The 18,505-nt window shown below is 37.5% G+C and overlaps 1 protein-coding gene across 3 annotated transcripts in view; it reads left to right on the top strand.

Annotated features, from left to right (window-relative positions):
• NAA16 (N-alpha-acetyltransferase 16, NatA auxiliary subunit) overlaps nucleotides 1–18,505 on the top strand; it is a 76,771-nt gene that overhangs the window by 56,080 nt on the left and 2,186 nt on the right. For 2 of the 3 annotated variants that reach the window (XM_050890843.1, XM_050890852.1), the window contains 9 exons: nucleotides 7,554–7,626; nucleotides 7,880–8,049; nucleotides 8,411–8,563; nucleotides 10,475–10,603; nucleotides 11,172–11,385; nucleotides 13,476–13,669; nucleotides 14,416–14,524; nucleotides 15,028–15,126; nucleotides 15,702–15,845. In XM_050890843.1, the coding sequence (XP_050746800.1) occupies nucleotides 7,554–7,626; nucleotides 7,880–8,049; nucleotides 8,411–8,563; nucleotides 10,475–10,603; nucleotides 11,172–11,385; nucleotides 13,476–13,669; nucleotides 14,416–14,524; nucleotides 15,028–15,126; nucleotides 15,702–15,845 (1,285 nt within the window). Of the gene's footprint in view, nucleotides 1–7,553; nucleotides 7,627–7,879; nucleotides 8,050–8,410; nucleotides 8,564–9,650; nucleotides 9,707–10,474; nucleotides 10,604–11,171; nucleotides 11,386–13,475; nucleotides 13,670–14,415; nucleotides 14,525–15,027; nucleotides 15,127–15,701; nucleotides 15,846–18,505 lie in introns of those variants that run through there. The other variant, XM_050890860.1, reaches the window with a different exon arrangement.

Genomic DNA, 18,505 nt, shown 5'->3' with positions numbered 1-18,505 from the left:
TTAAGTGAAAATGCAACATGCAGAAGTACTGCCTTTGCAGGTTGGTTTTTGCAGTCCTTTTCACAGTCTAGATCTTCAGAACCAGCTGAGAAATCAAGCTTCCCAGTGGTGAAGACCACCCATGTTGACACTTTGAATCATAAGAAAATGCAGCTGTCTGACATCTGAGCCAATCTGTCAGATTCCAGAATTGAGAATGTCTGTCTTAGGAAAATCCTATTTCATTTCCAGCACGGAAGACCTTCATCCTGTAGAAGATGAGCAAGTTCATGAAGGGTATCCCCTTCTACCTGCTGTTTTCCCTCTCTTTTTCAGGCCTTTCTGCAGTAGACATCTTTTTGCTAGAACAGTAGAAGTGTTTTATCAATATAAGAGAAGATGTTTCTGTGAAATTACTCCCTTCAAAAGAAGGAGGGAGAAAAGTTTGGCAGCAACCCATTCCTCTCCTCAGGAAGGGCTACTGTTGTCTTTAAAATTGTCTGCAAACTGAAGTTCAGAAAGGTAATGCTCCATGTAACAACTGCCTCTGTGTATTGGGTTTGCGTGGCAAGGTTTTGGTAGCAGGGGGGCTACAGGGGTGGCTTCTGTGAGAAGCTGCTAGAAGCTTCCCCTGTGTCCAATAAAGTTAATGCCAGCGGATTCCAAGACGGACCCGCCGCTGGCCAAGGCCAAGCCAGTCGCAACAGTGGTAGCGCCTCTGTGATAACATATTTAAGAAAGGGAAAAGAAGTTACAGGGGAGTAGCAGTTGCAGCAAGAGAGAGGAGTGAGAAGATGTGAGAGCAACAACTCTGCAGACACCAAGGTCAGTGAAGAAGGAGGGGGAGGAGGTGCTCCAGGCGCCGGAGCAGAGATTCCCCTGCAGCCCATGGTGAAGACCATGGTGAGGCAGGCTGTCCCCCTGCAGCCCATGGAGGTCCACGGTGGAGCAGATATCCACCTGCAGCCCATGGAGGACCCCACGCCGGAGCAGGTGGATGCCCGAAGGAGGCTGTGACCCCATGGGAAGCCTGTGCTGGAGCAGGCTCCTGGCAGGACCCATGGCCCTGTGGAGAGAGGAGCCCACGCTGAAGCAGATTTGCTGGCAGGACTTGTGACCCCGTGGGGGACCCACGCTGGAGCAGTTCATGAACAACTGTAGCCCATGGGAAGGACTCACGTTGGAGAAGTTCATGGAGGACTGTCTCCCGTTGGAGGGACCCCATGCTGGAGCAGGGGAAGAGTGTGAGGAGTCCTCCCCCTGAGGAGGAAGGAGCGGCAGAGACAATGTGTGATGAACTGACCCAAACCCCCATTCCCCGTCCCCATGCGCTGCTCAGTGGGGGGAGGAGGTAGAGAATTTGGGAGTAAAGTTAAGCCTGGGAAGAAGGGAGGGGTAGGGGGAAGGTGTTTTAAGATTTGGTTTTATTTCTCATTATCCTGCTCTGATTTGACTAGTAATAAATTAATTTACTTTTTCCCCAAGTCGAGTCTGTGTTGCCCATGACAGTAACTGGTGAGTGATCTCCCTGTCCTTATCTTGACCCATGAGCCTTTCATTATATTTACTCTCCCCTGTCCAGCTGAGGAGGGGGAGTGATGGAGCGGCTTTGGTGGGCATCTGGCCTCCAGCCAGGGTCAACCCACCACACTCTGAAATGAAGGGAATGCCTGTGTAAGAGGTGCATGATACCTGTGCCAAAATACAGTTAGTGTTTGAACTTTCAGGATGTTCACTATTTGGCAGATACCTGCTTGGTAATACCAAGGCAGTTCTGATTCCTGGATGTTACAAATCTTTTTCCTGCAACCGAAGATTTTATGTACTGCTTCAGGACTGGGTGTCTCAAAGGAGGTGTGTGTTTGTGCAAGCCTGTGTTTGTGTAGATGGGGAATAACAAGCACCCATACTTTCAGCTCTCTGTTTTTTCCAGTCTAAGTACTGATACTAGATGGCTTTTGAATATAGAATGATCCTTCTATGTTATCCTTCTCTTACAGTTTAGTTCAAGGGTGTTCTGAGACAGATGAATCTGAGTAGGTGAGATTCTTGGGAAATTTCTTTTTTTTTTTTTAATACCTATCTGCTGTAATTACTGAGAAGTATATACCCAGAAGTTTCTTAAGAGAAGTCTCATTGGGTCCCCTACTGGAAGCTGAAGAACTGTTGGCTAATTTTATTCCTCTAGCCCTTTGTGGAAGCTTATGAAAGGGATTAGCCAGAGTGTTCCCACATGGAAAAGTCTCCAGCTCTGTCATGGGAGTCTCAAACTTGTAGCATCCATTGAATTCTGTTTGAAGAACAAGGTACAATTTGAGACGCTTAAATTTCAGAAGCTTGTAGATTTGACACTGAGGCGAGATTGGACTGTTTTCTGAGACAGCAGCATCCTCTTCTTAAAGACACTAGTTACTGTTTTGGAATGGGTTGCAGTGAACTGTGCAGCTGCTTGAAGGAGAAGAAAAAGCTACTCTCGTTAAAGTAACTGAATAATTAAAATTATTCTGGATGCAGTACAGAACTGTGAATAGCTAGTCTTTTAAAAGTTTCATTTCTCTTAAAAAACAAAACAAAAAACCCCACAAAAACCAACATGCAAATACTTGCTTCTGGTATGTATGATTATTAAGCATTCCATAAGGAAACAGTCAAAGTGGTTTTCTAAAGCATCCGTCTCCTGCCATGTGGTAATTCCCAGAAGTGATCCATTTGATGCATGATGATGATAGGCCATTTTAGTGATTTAAATGTCACACTGCACATATTTGTGCCAAGTAATGTGTGATCTTGTTCCTGTCTACTGTCTTTTTACTCTTCCCCACTGTTCTGTACCGTTTTCATTGCTGATGGTGTTCAAGGCAAGATAATGTACCCATTGCCTCTGTCTCAGTAGTGGAAATATGTATGAATTTTGTAACAGTTAAATCTCTTTATAAAAGCACATACTAGAGCATATCTTTCTAAAGTATTTCTGGGATTTGCCTGGAGATTCTTCTGCACTAATGCATAACTAAATTTTAAGACCATTGCATCTGTATCTACAGGTCGGTCAGCATATTTTCTTGTTTGGGCAGCTTTATAGATGCACTTTGAAACTTTGAAACTTTGTATCTCAGTAGCAGTATTCAAACTTTCCCTTTTGGTTGTTTGCCTTTGAGAACAGTGCAGATAATACTAGACATGTTCTCGGGAATTCAAAAGGCGGGGACTCAAACCTGTGCCAAATATTAAACATCTGGATTGCTTCTGAAACTGCCTACAGTAGCTTTTAATCTGTTTGTGCACTGGAAGTGCTGGTAACTTCTTACTGATTTATAATGGCAGCAACTGAAAAAAATACTTAAATGTAGTGATTGTGACTGATAAATAAACAAGCTGAATCCTCTTACAAAAAAAAGGCTGTTGACACAGCTTAAGTCTGACCATTTTATAGTACCTTACAGTGTTTCTATATGACTGGTATTGATAATTCAGTTTCTTTTCTTGCAGTTATTTCATTAAAGAAGGAAATACAGTATTAGTGTTTTGAAGGTTGTCGTTGAAACAGAAGTCTATTATAAAATATTTTGCCCAACTGCTGTAAGAATAGGATATACAATCAATTTAGTAATTTAACTTCCATAGTAATGAACCAGAGAGTTTGAGCCTTTTATTTGAAAAATTTGCATCCCTGCTTTGTGCTAGTGGGCTGTCGATTTCATCTTCTATTACATATTTCACCTCACCTTTTGTTAGGTATGTTTCTTAAAAACCTTTCCGTATTGCTTTTTCTCTTTTATTCCTTTGTCATTCCATTCAACTTACCTCCTACATGGAGTATGGAGGGGGGGGTCAAACTAGGATTTAGGCTACTGTAGCCCTAACATCCCGTTTTGGATGCCCATATTATTGTTCTTATCTTTGATAGTCCTTTTTTGCTCTTTGTCTAAAGAAAAACTTCTGTGGTAGGAGTCACTTGGTATATGGCATAGCATGCAGTACAGATTTCCATTTAATGACTCGCCAATAGGTGCCACTGTAATAGCTATAAGTGATGATAAAAGAATTCTAGCCATCAGCCATTTACCTGGAAAACAATAACTTTCCCTTAGACTGTCCATTATAAAAGAGGACACAAAATATTTCTCAGTGTAATCAGATAAGTAAAAACTAATGCTCACAGGAAAAAGTAATTCAGAATTGGGGTTCCAGTGAATTGTGTTCCTGTTGCTTACAGTTTAAAAAGAAATTAAGATGTGTATGCATGATATTTATTCCAGTCTCAGTTTGTGTTTCTCAAATACTCATTTTAAGGCTTCTACTCGAAGTTTACTTACGAAACCATCCTTTCCAATGGAAATAAAGTGCACAGGAATGGAAAAAAGACCATCGTGGCCCTTGTGGAGTCATTGCTTCAAGTAATGCAGAGTGTGGAAGATGCTTTCTTAGCTTAGAAGATATTATACTTGACAAGAATCTGTACTGGTTTGAGCACATGCAATTTTAATCTTTACATAAGGTATAGGAGGGATAATGAGCGCTTCACTTGTCTTCTAATGGGGAAGGCTCAAGCCCGTTTTCCCCTTCTTGGATTCATGTTTCTTAGCTCATTGTTCTTTCGTAATGAAATTGAAGGTGTAGGTAGTGACCTATGAAAAGGTTTGAGGTTTGAATTTTGATTATTTAAGAGGCTTCTGAAACTGGTGGCCTCAGTTCTGGAATTGGCTCCGTTCTTGTCATAACAAAACCTGAGATTTCTTGATGACTTCAGTTATGCTTTTGTAATACCTTGAGCTTTTTCAGATCTATGGCAAGGGAATAACTGAAACTTTTTTCTTAGAATAATACCATTTGAAATTAACTTGTGGTCGGTATCATGGTATTTCCAGATACCTCAGCTTGATTTTTAGAAAGTGTAAAATGATCTATATGAAGAGTGCTGTAGCATTTAGAAACAATAAAATATTACTGCCTTTAAGATGGCAGTGGTGACTCTAGAATACAGATAAAAGATGGTAGTAAATCCAAGAGACAGATTTTACTACTAAATTTGCCGTTAATACGGACACAGACATTAGGGTTCATATTTCCAGATCATTTGTTCCCTGAAGCAGCACATGAACCTGGAATTATTTTCCTAAATTACTAGCAAGAGACTGAAGCATAAGCATAAAAAGGGAGGGAAAAGATTCTGAGTAGTCATGAGAAACAAAGATACTGTCGCTTTCATCAAGAATGTCTGCAATAACCTAACTACCTGATTTGTGTTATTTTTGTAGCTGTTGCTTTCACTGAATACTTGTTTCCAAATGTATTGTTCGAAGTAATTTTCAGAATGACAATTCCAGTGTAGTTTCTTGGACTGTAGAAGCCAAAACCACTGCAGAGTTCTGAATTTGGAGGAACTTAGCATCTTTTAAAACATGGTACAGTTTGATACTCTCCATCACCTCAAGATCAGAGGATTTGATTTCACTGTTGCTGTAAGCTGATTGAAGACCCTCCTGCTAGGAAGAGATGCTTTCTTACTGCCTCACTGCCCCAGGTCTGTCCACTGCTGGCTCCCCCTGATGATGGAACTAGTACTTGGGCATCTGTATGCTGAGGTGGAGCAGGGAGTAAATCACTTGTAACCCTAGATACAGCCACTAGCACTGACCCAAAGCAGGGACCAGGCGTGTGTGGCTTGGAGATGGTGGCACCATTCTTTTTGGTGGTAGTGTTGTCTTTGTCCAGCCATGAAGCCATACTCCAAGTGTGCAGTAGTGGAAAAAATTATATGTAGAGTTTGGTGGTAGTAGGATGTGTTTATTAAAGAAATGAAGAGGTCTTTCTCCCTTTACACACAGTTAATTTGCAGTCTAAAAAGCTGGCTGGTCTCAAAGGAATTTGAGTTTACTAACAGCCAGATGAGAATAACTTTGGGAATACTTTGAAGTTGCAGTGAAAAGCAGCAAAGAAATAACACTTACTCTGTTGCACGTATACACTGCAAGACTGCTACCTGAAGCAGATGCTTACTTCTGCATTTAAACTCATTTTAGAGAAGAGAACCTTTAAAGATTTTCTGAGGTTGTTGAAAGTTTCTTTTAGTAAATAGATGTCTGAGGTCAGAGAACAGCTTAATGCATTTATTTGCCTTTGTCCATTTACTTGTGACTTCTTTACATTCCTTTATCACTTTGTAGTTATTTGAAGTCTAGTAACATTTTATTGTGAGATTTTGCTACCAGAAACCATTTCTTATGAGACTTGCCCAGAGCTTTCCAGAATGTGTGTGTATTTATGTTTTATTACACTTTTGAGACATTTACACTGGCTGCGTATGACTTGGGCGTGTCACCTTCTCTACTGTCTTTGAAACAAAATGTTTGGCATTTCTTGCCTATTCTGCTAAATTAGCTTAAATAAAATAGTATCCTTCAAATTGTATACTTTGGTCTTCTAGAACAGGGTTTGTTCCCTTACTCTCCCCTCCCAAAGTGTGTCTTGAAGTGGATGCGTGCTTTGTCAGATCCTGCTTTTTTAAATTTTGCTGTCTTTCCACGGTATTTTTTATTTTACTCTTGCAACCAACTTTTTTTAAAATGTAGGATCATCTTAACCATTGAAGTTTTAGGTTTTTACTGTCTATAGGTTTCACCTAATTGGTGAATGTAGCCATTATTCTGCTATGCTTGCAGTCAGATCTTTTTTTTTAAGTCCCTTCTGTGTTTTGGGTATATATACATAGATCATATTTCTTTTTTTTTTTTTTTTTAATATTGTTCTTGTTTCCGTAAGAGGCTGGTTACTTGCTGGACATGGCAGATAAGTTTAGAATGTAGCTACAAAACAGGTTGAGCATTTCATAAAATGCTTAGAAATACTGCGTGGCACTTGTAAGCAATGGACCTGGTATTGGAATAGTTCATTGTCATGAAATGCACAGATACTAACATTTGTATGTATTGTAAATGTCAAACTCGTATAGTGTGAGTTCAAAACTGTATGGGTGAATTTTGAGTCTTCAACCTTGGAATGAACAATATTGTTGATAAGGTCTGATTTCAGAAAGTATTAGCCTTAAATCAGTCAATATATAGATTTTTATGTAAAAAGATGCAGCCTGTATTCTAGGCAACAATACCTTTTTAACAAAAGAAAAAAATCTTTGATAGTACATATCAGCCTGCCAGAAAACCACAGAAGTCTCTTCTATATCTTCATTGTTATGGGAAGTTCATGCAGAGTCTTTTCCAAAGCATCTTTCTTCAGTTGGCTCAGTTTGGACACTTAAAAACCTAATAGCATAAATAAATAAAAATTCCAAAATACAACTTAAAAAGGATACTAATCAAATGTACTTGATTACTTTCTACTGTAAGCTGCCAAAGATTACATGTTTCCCTGCCATATCACCAGTTAAAATGGGTGATCAAAGGTAGCTTGTGAAAGGTGAAGTAAACTATATGAGGATAAATCCAATTTTTTTCCAAATTAAGTAATTATTTTAGTATAGTTTCTCTAATTTTGCCCAAGTATTTTTTTAGTGTGTTAATTTATGTAAACGTGATAATAAAGCATAACTTAAGTTGATATTTTTTTATATGCAGGTTTCTACAATCCAAGAACTTGTTACTGGTTATGAAGCCTCTTTGAAAACTTGTGACCTTTTTAGTACATGTGGTAAGTTTCTATGGTCTTATATTAATTACACTGTAATTACTAATACTGTTTATGGCAGTTACCAAGAACTGTTGAAGTGCTGATACTTTTTGCAAGAAAATAGTTGTAATATCTCCTAGTAAATGAATGCATTACAGGAAATATTTACTGAATTTGCCAAGCTTTGTTTTTGTGTTTTTGGTTTTGTTTTTTTTTTTTCCAAATGCAGTCTTCAGCCTTACTGCTTACTGTAACTTTTTCCATTTTGTTGCAGAAAACGGAGAGAAAGAGCCCCCAACAACACTGCTTTGGGTTCGATATTTCCTGGCACAGCACTTTGACAAACTTGGCCAGTGTTCTCTGGCCTTGGATTACATTAATGCTGCAATTGCAAGCACTCCAACATTAATAGAACTATTCTATTTAAAAGCAAAAATTTACAAGGTAAAAAGTGAATTTGGACATGTAGAGTACCTAGTTTATTAAAAAAACAACCCGTGAAACTGGTGTGAATGTGTGGATAGTATTTCAGTTAGCAATTGTGATGGGCATCGGTCTTCATGCAGGTTTCTTCTTGGGCACTATTCTGTCAGGAAGAAAATGAAAACCCTTTTGTTTAGATTTTGCAAAGCAAGACACAACTTAGAGCAAGTTGTCATTCTGAAAAAATCTGGGAGCGGGGGGAGCAAACAGTGATACTGTCTTTTGTTATTTCTGAGGGAGAAATACCAGTAACTATAGATTTCAGGAGTTGGTCAATAGCAGGCTTATACTGAAAGTTAACTATTGAATTTCTCCCTAACAGCATGTAGGGAACCTCAAGGAAGCTGCCAAATGGATGGATGAAGCACAGTCTTTGGATACTGCAGACAGATTTATCAATTCTAAGTGTGCTAAATACATGCTGCGAGCAAATATGGTGAAGGATGCAGAGGAGATGTGCTCTAAATTCACAAGGGTAAGTCTGCTGCTTTAATGAAGAGAGGTTTTGTTTGCCTCTGGCAGTTTATTTTTCACTCATGTAAATTTTGACCAAAATAAAAAAATTATCTTTTATTAGTGTTCATTTTTAAGATAATGCTCTTACACTTAGTGATAAATAACTATATAGAATCATAGAATGCTTTGGATTGAAGGGACTCTTTAAAGATCATGGGCAGGGACACCTTTCACTAGATCAGGTTGCTCAGAGCCCCGTCCAACCTGGCCTTGAACGCTTCCAATGATGGGGCATCCACAACTTCTCTGGGCAACCTGTGCTAGTGTCTTGCCATCCTTACAGTAAAGAATTGCTTCCTTACGTCCAATGTAAAGCTACCTTCTTTCAGTTTAAAACCATTGCCCCTTGCCCTGTCACTGCAGGCCCTGGTGAAAAGTCTCTCTCCGTATTTCTTACAAGCCCCCTCTGTATATTGAAAGGCTGCAATAAGGTCTCCCTGGAAGCCTTCTCTTCTCCAGGGTGAACAAGCCCAACTCTCTCGGCCTTTTCTCACAGGAGAGGTGTTCCAACCCTCTGATTTTTCATGGACCTGCTCTCACAGGCCCGTGTCCCTCTTGTGCTGGGGGCCACAGAGCTGGATGCAGTAATCCAGCTGTATAGAAGCAGTAAATACTGGAAAAAACGATTGTTCAAAGGTAGTCGTCCAGAAGTATTTTTTATTGCCATACTTCTAAGTACCTTTGTGGAAATGAATCTGATGGATACCTTGTTTGCAAAACCTGCTGTTTCCCAGTAATACCATCTGAGCTTACTGCACAGGAATGTGCACTATATTCATTATGATTCAGCAATAACAAATTAATTTGGACTTGAACATTGCATTCCTTTAAGCTCATACTACAGATAAAAACTTTGTTAAAGCAAATCCTATCCTTAAAAGATGGGGTAACACTTTAAATTCTCTGTTTTTGACACTGAACAAAATTTAGGTTCATGAAGACCAGATTTCAATGTTATTTATGTAACTAAATATGAAGGCAGCTACTTGGTGGGATTTCCTGGAGCACATAAATGAATTAGGCTCCTTAATTCTTCTTAATTTTAGGTGTGAAAACATGTGAAAGTGAATCCGAGCTTTCTAGATATTTCTGGGAATGACTGAAAATTTGATAACTAAAACTCATCGTGTATGCTTGTCAGAAGTGTTAGAGCAAGAAATACAGAACTCTAGCGTAGGTACCTGTGGTAAGATAGGATAAATGATCCTAAATAATTGAATTTTGTGAGTTGAACTGTTTTCTTTCTAGTATAAAGACTGTTCTTGAAAATTTGGTGGCTAGCATTTGTGATATGTGGAATATGCTTCCAGTTTGTTTATTCTTAATCTAGAGCATTGAAACTATAAAGAATAAATCCTAGGATTTTTTCTTGTAAAAGTATGAAGTATAAATTTAACTTCAATTTAGACTAACAAGTTCTAAGAAACTTAATAATTATTCATATTACATGATAAAGCAGTAAATATATTGGTGGGTTTTTAGACTAGTAGATGCCACTTAGTGACAGGGGGAACACCAACAAAAATTATTTGCTAAACTTCAAGATTTTTAAAAATGGTGTTGTTTTCTGCCCCAAAATTGTAAAAGAAAGACTGTGTATATAAGCATGAGTTAATCTTAAAAATCTGTTGAGACATTAATCTTGTTCAGATAATTCTTTTTAAAAGCATTTAAATCTATTCCTTTCTATCTTGGGGAACACAGGGTATCACAGGTATTCTCAGTCGCTGAGTGGTTGTATCCATTTTCTATTGTATTCGAAGTAGTTGAAGGATTGATTGTTTCCTACTAATGGCCTGAAACTAGCCATAGTTGAGAGAAGCAGCTGGTAAATTATAATAGCAAAAAGTGACAATGATACTTATTTCAGGAAGGAACTTCTGCTATGGAAAACCTAAATGAGATGCAGTGTATGTGGTTCCAGACTGAATGTGCTGCAGCTTATCAAAGGCTAGGGAAGTATGGTGATGCCTTGAAAAAATGCCACGAAGTAGAAAGGGTAAGTAGGTGCAAACACCATCAATTTCTTTCCCAGTATTTCTCACACACTAATGAAGATATTTGCTGATGTAATCAGCATGATTTTCTTTGCATATAAAGTTTCTAGTATAATGATTTTTAAAAACAGGTTAATACTTGATGATTTATTGTAATAGATAAGATGTCATCTCCAGCTATTATGTGAAAAACGATTATTTGAAGTGAAAAGGATTCAATATAAAATACCATGTCTCCTAACTATACAAGTATTTGTACATTAACTTGATGCTGTCTTTTGCCAATTTTTTTTTTAATCAGAACAATCACACTTCAGTTGGCTTTTAAAGAGTGCCTAAGTCTTTGAACAATCACACTATAGTTTTTGTTAACAAAATGAGATTTTTCTGGGTGGGTTTTTTCCCTGCTGACAGGTTCTCTTGGAACAGTCAGTATTGTAAGGATATTTCTATGCCTGTTAAATACTGCCTGTAAATAATATCAGTTGTAACTTTACTCATCTCCATCTAATTAAATAGACTAAGCAAGGGAAGTGTATAAGTTCTGTGTCTTTTCTTCTTTTCTTGAAGCATTTTTTTGAGATAACAGATGATCAATTTGACTTCCACACATACTGCATGAGAAAGATGACTCTTCGTGCCTATGTAGACCTTTTGAGATTAGAAGATGTGCTCAGGAAACATGCCTTCTACTTCAAGGCTGCTCGATCAGCAATTGAAATCTACTTGAAGCTCCATGATAATCCTCTTACCAATGAAAGCAAAGAACAAGAAGTGAATTCAGGTATCTAGACCATAATGGAGGCTCATATGTGTATGACACATGTAAAAGCTTATTAAGCTAAGTAAGTTATGTGCTGTAGAATAAATATGACTTGTAACATACACAAGTTTTTCGTCTCTTCTGTCACATATTGATAACTGAAAAGAGATCATAGATAACATGCTACAGCTTTTTTCCTCTCTGTTCTCCTCTCATCATATTGGAAAACTAGTATATGAATGAACCTAGCTATAGTTGGAGTACTTGGGGACGAGTGGCATTTCGGAATATTAAGAGGAAAAATCAAATTCAGTTCAGCCATTTATCTATTTAAAGATAGGTGTCATTAACAGATGAATTATGAAACAATGAATAGATTTTGTGGGAGAGCAGTCTGAATTGTAAGAATTTAGTTTTGATCTAGTGTATTTAATTTATTACCTGGTAATACTAGTTAACACTGCATTACATGTTATAATTTTTCACATAACTTCAGGACTAAAGAATACATGGATAAGCGTATATTAGCAAAATTAATACATTTAGGAAACAATTTAAAACTAGTGTTAAATGGAAAGCAGACTTTCTTAGGAAACCAGTGGGGTGTGGTTTGGAAAGCTGAGGATTCAGTGACAAATGGTTTATGAGGTGTTTTCCTTTAAGATATAGTTGCTTCTCCTTTTGTGGAATCACAGCTACTGTCAGCACTGCAGTGGCTGTTGACTGAAGAGGTGAAATTAATGTTTAGCTCGTTGCAAAGGGAAGAATATTCGACATGGGGGGAAAAAGTTAAAGTAAACCAGAAATGCCACTTAATATTGCCAGTACAATCTTACCTTTCATTCAGAGGTGAATAATAAGGTTTTTCCATATCTGCGTATGTATAATGAAGTACGTATAAAGAGGCACATGTCACAGCACCGTTCAACTTGCATCTTTTTTTGTCTCCAATTTTGATTTGTTTCTGTATATAATGTAAGATCAATGTGTGACAGAGGATCTTGATAGCAATATGTCATAGAAACTAAGGTGGGGAAGAGTCTAAGAAGTCATGTTGTTCATTTGCGTGCTGTCCATTGGGATTAAGTAGGCTTATCCACAGGGGAAGACAGCAATGTATGAATGGGCTAAAAAGAACACTTGCTTCCCTATCTCAGAATGGTGGCTGGCCCCAGCAGAGAGGTCGTGATGCTCTAGCCACAAAAAAAGATGTCAGTCCCTCAGTAGCTCATTCTTCTGTTCCTTGCCACATTATTAGCACAAATCCTGTTCTCAGTGAAACACCACAGTAAACAGAGTGGAAACTACAGTATTATTCTGGCTAAACTGATCAGGTCAATGGGACAACAGGGAAGGAAAGAGAGGGGTGAATGGAAAGGCTGAAGGCTCCTTACTTCTGTGTGAACCTGTAGGAAACCATGTTTTGTGTGTTCTGCTTTTCATGCAACTGTTAAATCTTCCTGGTTTATCTAAATGTTAGTCCCGTCTAAAAGTCTGAACACACAAGCAGCCTGAAGATTGATATAATGGTCCTGCTAATATGTACCAGAATATTTCACCTCTCCTCACCCCAAACAGTATCAGTTTTTGTTCACATCCGTTTAGCTATCCCATGGCATTTGCAGAAAATAAGTGCAATTATCATGGCTGTATATTGTTCAGACACTTTAATGAAAGATAAGCTTGTTTTAAGATGGAGTGTAAATCCATCTGGCTGCTTCTAGCTAGCATTAGAAGGAAGCTGAGCTACAGTCAATATGGGAGTTTAGTATTACCCTTGAAAACCGCTGTCTGTTTTCTAAGGTAAAACCTGTCATAGATGCAACAACTTTATGTAGTTGACCTTTCAAATAGTTGCGGTTTCTATAACAACTATGTAGGAGAAAATATGCAAGATCAGGTGATACGCTGTAAATAGTAATCAAGTAGTAATGTTTGACTATATAGTGATGATAGTCTGGCAAGTGCTGATATTGATGGAAATCACTGTAAAAGTATGCCATTTTGATATGGGGGAGGAGTGTAATGGCATGTCTGTGTTTGAGAGAAACAAGATTTTAAATTAAATGCTCTGTTAATGTAAGTTATCTGTTTGTTACCTTAATCTGTAGAAAATCTCTCAGCCAAAGAATTGAAGAAAATGCTTAGCAAGCAAAGAAGAGCACAGAAGAAAGCAAAACTTGAAGAGGAAAGAAAACATGCAGAAAGAGAGCGACAACAAAAGAATCAAAAAAAGAAGCGAGATGAAGAGGAGGAGGAAACTAGTGGACCCAGGGAAGAGCTAGTTCCTGAAAAACTGGAAAGGGTTAGCATGGTCTTTCATGTTAAATTCATGTGATTATCATAAAAAGCCTATAATATGGGATTACTCTCAGGTTCTCCTAAAAGAATCCAGGGGGTTTTATAAAATAATTTTTGCATGCAAAGATACCTTTTTGTAGTCTCTTTACACTGAAGAATAGTAATATTTTTCCTCTAATAAATAAAAATTCTATATTAATAATACTCTTACTTTCTTTAAATTTTGTTTTTTCGAACAGTAGGCCATCCTTCGTTAGAATAGATACTGAACAAAGAGATGGTTCTTGCCTGAAGAACTCTGGCTTTCATATAGCGAATAGAGAAAAACTAACAGAAATGTGATTGCAGTTCACAAAATCTGAAGACATGAGCCAGTATTTCCCTAAGCACAAAGAACCATCTCGTTTGTCACAGTAACTTCAGTAACTTAAACAGAAGTTTAAGCTTGTTGTCTAAGGTTGTCATATTTGATTGTTTCCTAAATGCTAAATTACAACACTGAGTCCATTACATAAGCAGTGCCAGAGTTTGCAATGATGATGTCTTTGTCAATATGAAATCATGAGTATACACTTCTAAATCTTGCTGTTCAAATACAAATGTTGTGGTTTAGTTTAATTCAGAAAGCTTATCTGCAGTTCACCTTTGGCCTCTGATTATTTAAATGCTCTGAGTAACAGAAACTATCCTTGGTGGGTTTTATTTTACATTTATTTTAAGCTTTAAATTTCACTGTTTTTGTTAAAACAGGTAGAAAATCCATTAGAAGAAGCCATTAAGTTCCTTATACCACTTAAGAATCTTATTGGAGATGACATAGAAACACATTTATTAGCATTTGAAATATACTTTAGAAAAGGTAAAGTACTGCATAATTTTTTTTGCTCTACAAAATTTAACCCTTCACTGCAGCCTATGTTATCTGAGTGTAGCCTAAAATGGTCTGGAATAGATATTTACTTGACTGAAGCTGGGGTTTGCATCATATCCAGTAATAATAGGGAAAATAGCATTTTTGTTTAGCCACCTTTAAACAAAAATACTAAGAGCAAAGTAAGTTGTAGTATATACTAATAAATGCTGTAGAAAGGCATTTGCAGTGTGATCTCTAATTATCTAGGGGAAAAAAAAGCCAAACATAGTAATATCATCTATGCAGTGTTGCTAGAGTTTGAGCAGCAGACATTTCTATGTTCTTAACCAATTTGGATGGGAAAAGTGAATCTCCTTTCTAATTCTGTGTAGGCATTGATGTTTCTAATGTTTGTACTAGATTTACTAAAGAAAACAGTAGTTGATGTAAAGAGAGAAAATTCTGTATTCTTAATCTTGGTTTGTTTTCATTTTTTCTCCTTCTCACAGGGAAGTTTCTGTTAATGTTACAGTCTGTCAAAAGAGCTTTTGCTATCAACAGTAATAACCCATGGCTACACGAGTGCTTGATTAAATTCTCTAAAGCTGGTATGTGCGTAGGAAGTACGTATGTATGTATAAAGATACAGGAAGTTATATTGTACAAGGACATAACTACATATTTTTGTAATGTATAAATACTCTTGAAACACAAACTGATAGGAAGAAAAATAAAAATAAATGGGGTTTTTTTTCATGGTAGTACCCAGGGAAACACGGGTTGTGCTATGTGGGGTACTGTGTATGTGTTATACTCCTTCCTCCATTAATCCACCAGGTGGACCCAATAACTCATTTTGGCTAGATTTCACAGAGGAGTACGTGTTCCAAAGATCCTTGAAAGTCTTAAGTTTTATGAGTGGCAGATATGGGAGGAACATTAAAGTATGTGTTGTGAACTTGCAGCAGGAAGTTTACATGACAGTGCTCTTTATGAATGTTTCGTCTAGAAATGCATTGGTAATGCTTGTGTTGACCTGTTTTGAACTGAAATTTTTGTTTCTTTCTGTGCCCAAATTTTAAAAATGGGTATTTTAGCAGTGCTGTTTATGGTTTCACACTGTTTTCTACAGTTGTTTAAATGGCTGCTTTTGCTTCTCTCCCTCTTACCTTCCCCCTTCTAGTATCTGACCATAGTAACCTCCCAGAAATTGTGAGCAAGGTCCTAACTCAAGAAATGCAGAAGATCTTTGTTAATAAAAACCTGGAAAGTTTTAATGAAGAATTTCTCAAACACAATGCTACCTCCATTCAGCACCAACTGTCAGGTTTGTATAACTTTTTAATGCTTTTGAAAAGGAGATGATTTAAGTGATTTAAATCCAGAATCTTTATCTTCAGTCCATAATTCATACATAAATTCCAATGAGCCAGAAATTCACATATTTACATTTGGTTTTTTCTGCCTGTTTTTACCATGTTAAAAAAGAAAGTGAATGAGGTTTGGTTTTTTAGATGCATAACGAACCTGCTTCTTACCTCCAAAAAGTGCGATCAAACCACCACAGATACTCAAGTATGGAAGCACTGTCATCCCTCCTGTTGCAGATTCTAGTTTTTGAAATGATTACAAAATATAAACCAAAAAATTCTATATATTAGAAGCAGTGCTTTTCCCTGTGTTCTTATCAGCTGGAATGTTTCTGTTCCTACTCAGAGCTTTGTCACATAGCAACAGCATCAATAAAAATATGACAAACTTGTTATGCTACTTTTGCTTTTCTGCTTCATGGTCAACAATGAAAATGTTGAAATACGACACTTCTACACTGTTTGTGTAGAAGACCTACAAGTAGCTGCTGGAGTTAAGTCAAAGGAAGCTGGAATTGAAATTTATCATGTCTCCTGAGTACAGAAAGTTTTGGAATAAAAATTGATGTCACCTGAGAAGCTAGTAGAGGAGAAAACAAAACACCTCTCCAGCAGTTAGGAAGCAAAAATAAGTGTAGATTTATCAGGCACTTAAAGTACTTAGAACAGTACTAATCTCACCTAGTTTGTAAAAGGGTCTGTCCAGAATCACTGGAGAAAGTTAGCTTCAGAGGATTGTTCATCTCTTAAAGGAAGGTTAGGTATAGAGGCCATTAAAAGATCCCTGTTTCAGGACAGCGTCTTGAGAGAAATACTTGCACCCCTTTCCTGTGAGCAGGCTCAAGACTTGGGAAGTCAAGTACAGATATCTCAGCAGGCAATTGCTCCTGATTCTTGCAGATGTGTTCTTCCACTCTTGTCATTGTTGGGCATCTAACTGGGTGTTTTCCAGGTTCTACTTTCTGATTCTCCATTATTATGGAAAACAGTACAGTCACTTTGTCATAGTAATTGTACAGGCTAAGACGGTCATACTTCTGAGTTTGGCTTCACACTGTCTACATCTTTAGTGCCTTTGAGAAGAACCCAAGCTAGATCATTGAAAGTGGTGGCACCCACGTTAGAGAGATGTCAGGCACCCCTTTGAAGAAGGTGGATCTATCCACATTCAGTGGAGGTGAGGGGCTTAAGCGTTTAAAAGCTCCTTAGGGTCACTCAGTGGACCGTAGGGTCCACTGATCACTGTGATCCAACAGTGTATCAGTTTACAGGCAGTGGGAACAAATGTGAGATTAGGATTTTAAAGTGAAATCAGGAGTGAACCAACCATAGGCATGTCCTTGGTAGCTTTAGGTCCTCACTTACGTGTCAGTCTTCTGTTTATGCTGAAACAGGTTTGAAGCGATTGACTTATCTGCTGTACAATTTATAACTACTTAAACTGTCATCTTTGATTAAAGTTTGAAAATGTAAAGGTCTGAAAGACCTAAACCTTAAGTCTGAGAGTACAAATGAGTGTTTTCTTAGCTTAAAATGATTTCTAGTAGAAAAATTATAAGCAGAATTTTAATCCCTTCTCAGTTTCTGTACCATAGTCTCTCTGACTTTAAACAAATGTAACTAGGTTAAGTTTAATAAGTTTTTTGACAATGAGAACTCAAACCCAAATATATTCAGTCTAGCAATTTATTTTCTGAAACCTTATGGATACAAAAAGCAGTAAGAACTAGGAAACTTCCTTTAATTAGGAAAACAAATTTAATGAGGAAATGAGTAAGAGGAGGCAATACTCAGAATGTGTGTATTTAACTTTTTCAGTAAAATGATTTCTTAAGCTTTTTGTTCTTTGTAATAGATTATGTAGTGAGGTGTGTCTGGACTTTGTATTTGCGAAAAGGCAAGTGTATGAAATGCCTGCGTGTTCATTAAGATGAGATTTTAAATTAAGGCAGCTATGATATGAGGAGCAAGCCAGTATTTTGCAGAGGTGCCCAGACCAGTTTTGATAAACTGTTTGTGGTCCAGGAAGCTGCATAGGTACATTAACGCGATGTCTGTCATCTTACCAATGTAGTCTAGTCCAGGCAAAGCACCAAACTTGCATTACGCTTTCCTTGTATGTAAGCTATTTCACTCAGCTCCAGGTTAGTAGCCCAGCTTGGCCTTACTTTCTGCCATATGGACATATACTGGTCTGAATTTCGTCTGGATTGTGTTCCACAATTGTTTAGTAACTATTGTTCGCTTACCTCCAGTACTTTTCAAAAGAATTCAGAGTATCTCTGAGAAAATGTCTTTTACTCACTTCTACATTTGTAGGATGGATTTCATTTAGCCTGCTGATTTGAAGGGCTTAGTCATCAACGTACTCTTTATGTGTATTTCTTGACTGACAGGTCTTCAGTAAAGTGAGGCATCTCACTTTTGTAGAAGCAGATCTCCTGTGTTACTCAATCCTTATGCTTCTAATAAATTTCAAAATAGCTTTAGTTTCGTTAGTTTTAAGTTATAAGGGAGGAAAATATGGTTTATTAAAACTTGTAAGAAGTCCTAATTCACATTGATTTATAAGTTTTCGGATTGTGTGTGTGGTATTGCATTTAGGAACGCTATTATC

The sequence above is a fragment of the Gymnogyps californianus genome, chromosome 1, assembly GCF_018139145.2.
Source record: "Gymnogyps californianus isolate 813 chromosome 1, ASM1813914v2, whole genome shotgun sequence".
Classification (NCBI taxonomy): Eukaryota; Metazoa; Chordata; class Aves; order Accipitriformes; family Cathartidae; genus Gymnogyps; species Gymnogyps californianus.
The sequence above is the reverse complement of the archived record's forward strand: the minus strand, read 5'-3'. Positions and strand labels throughout refer to the sequence as shown.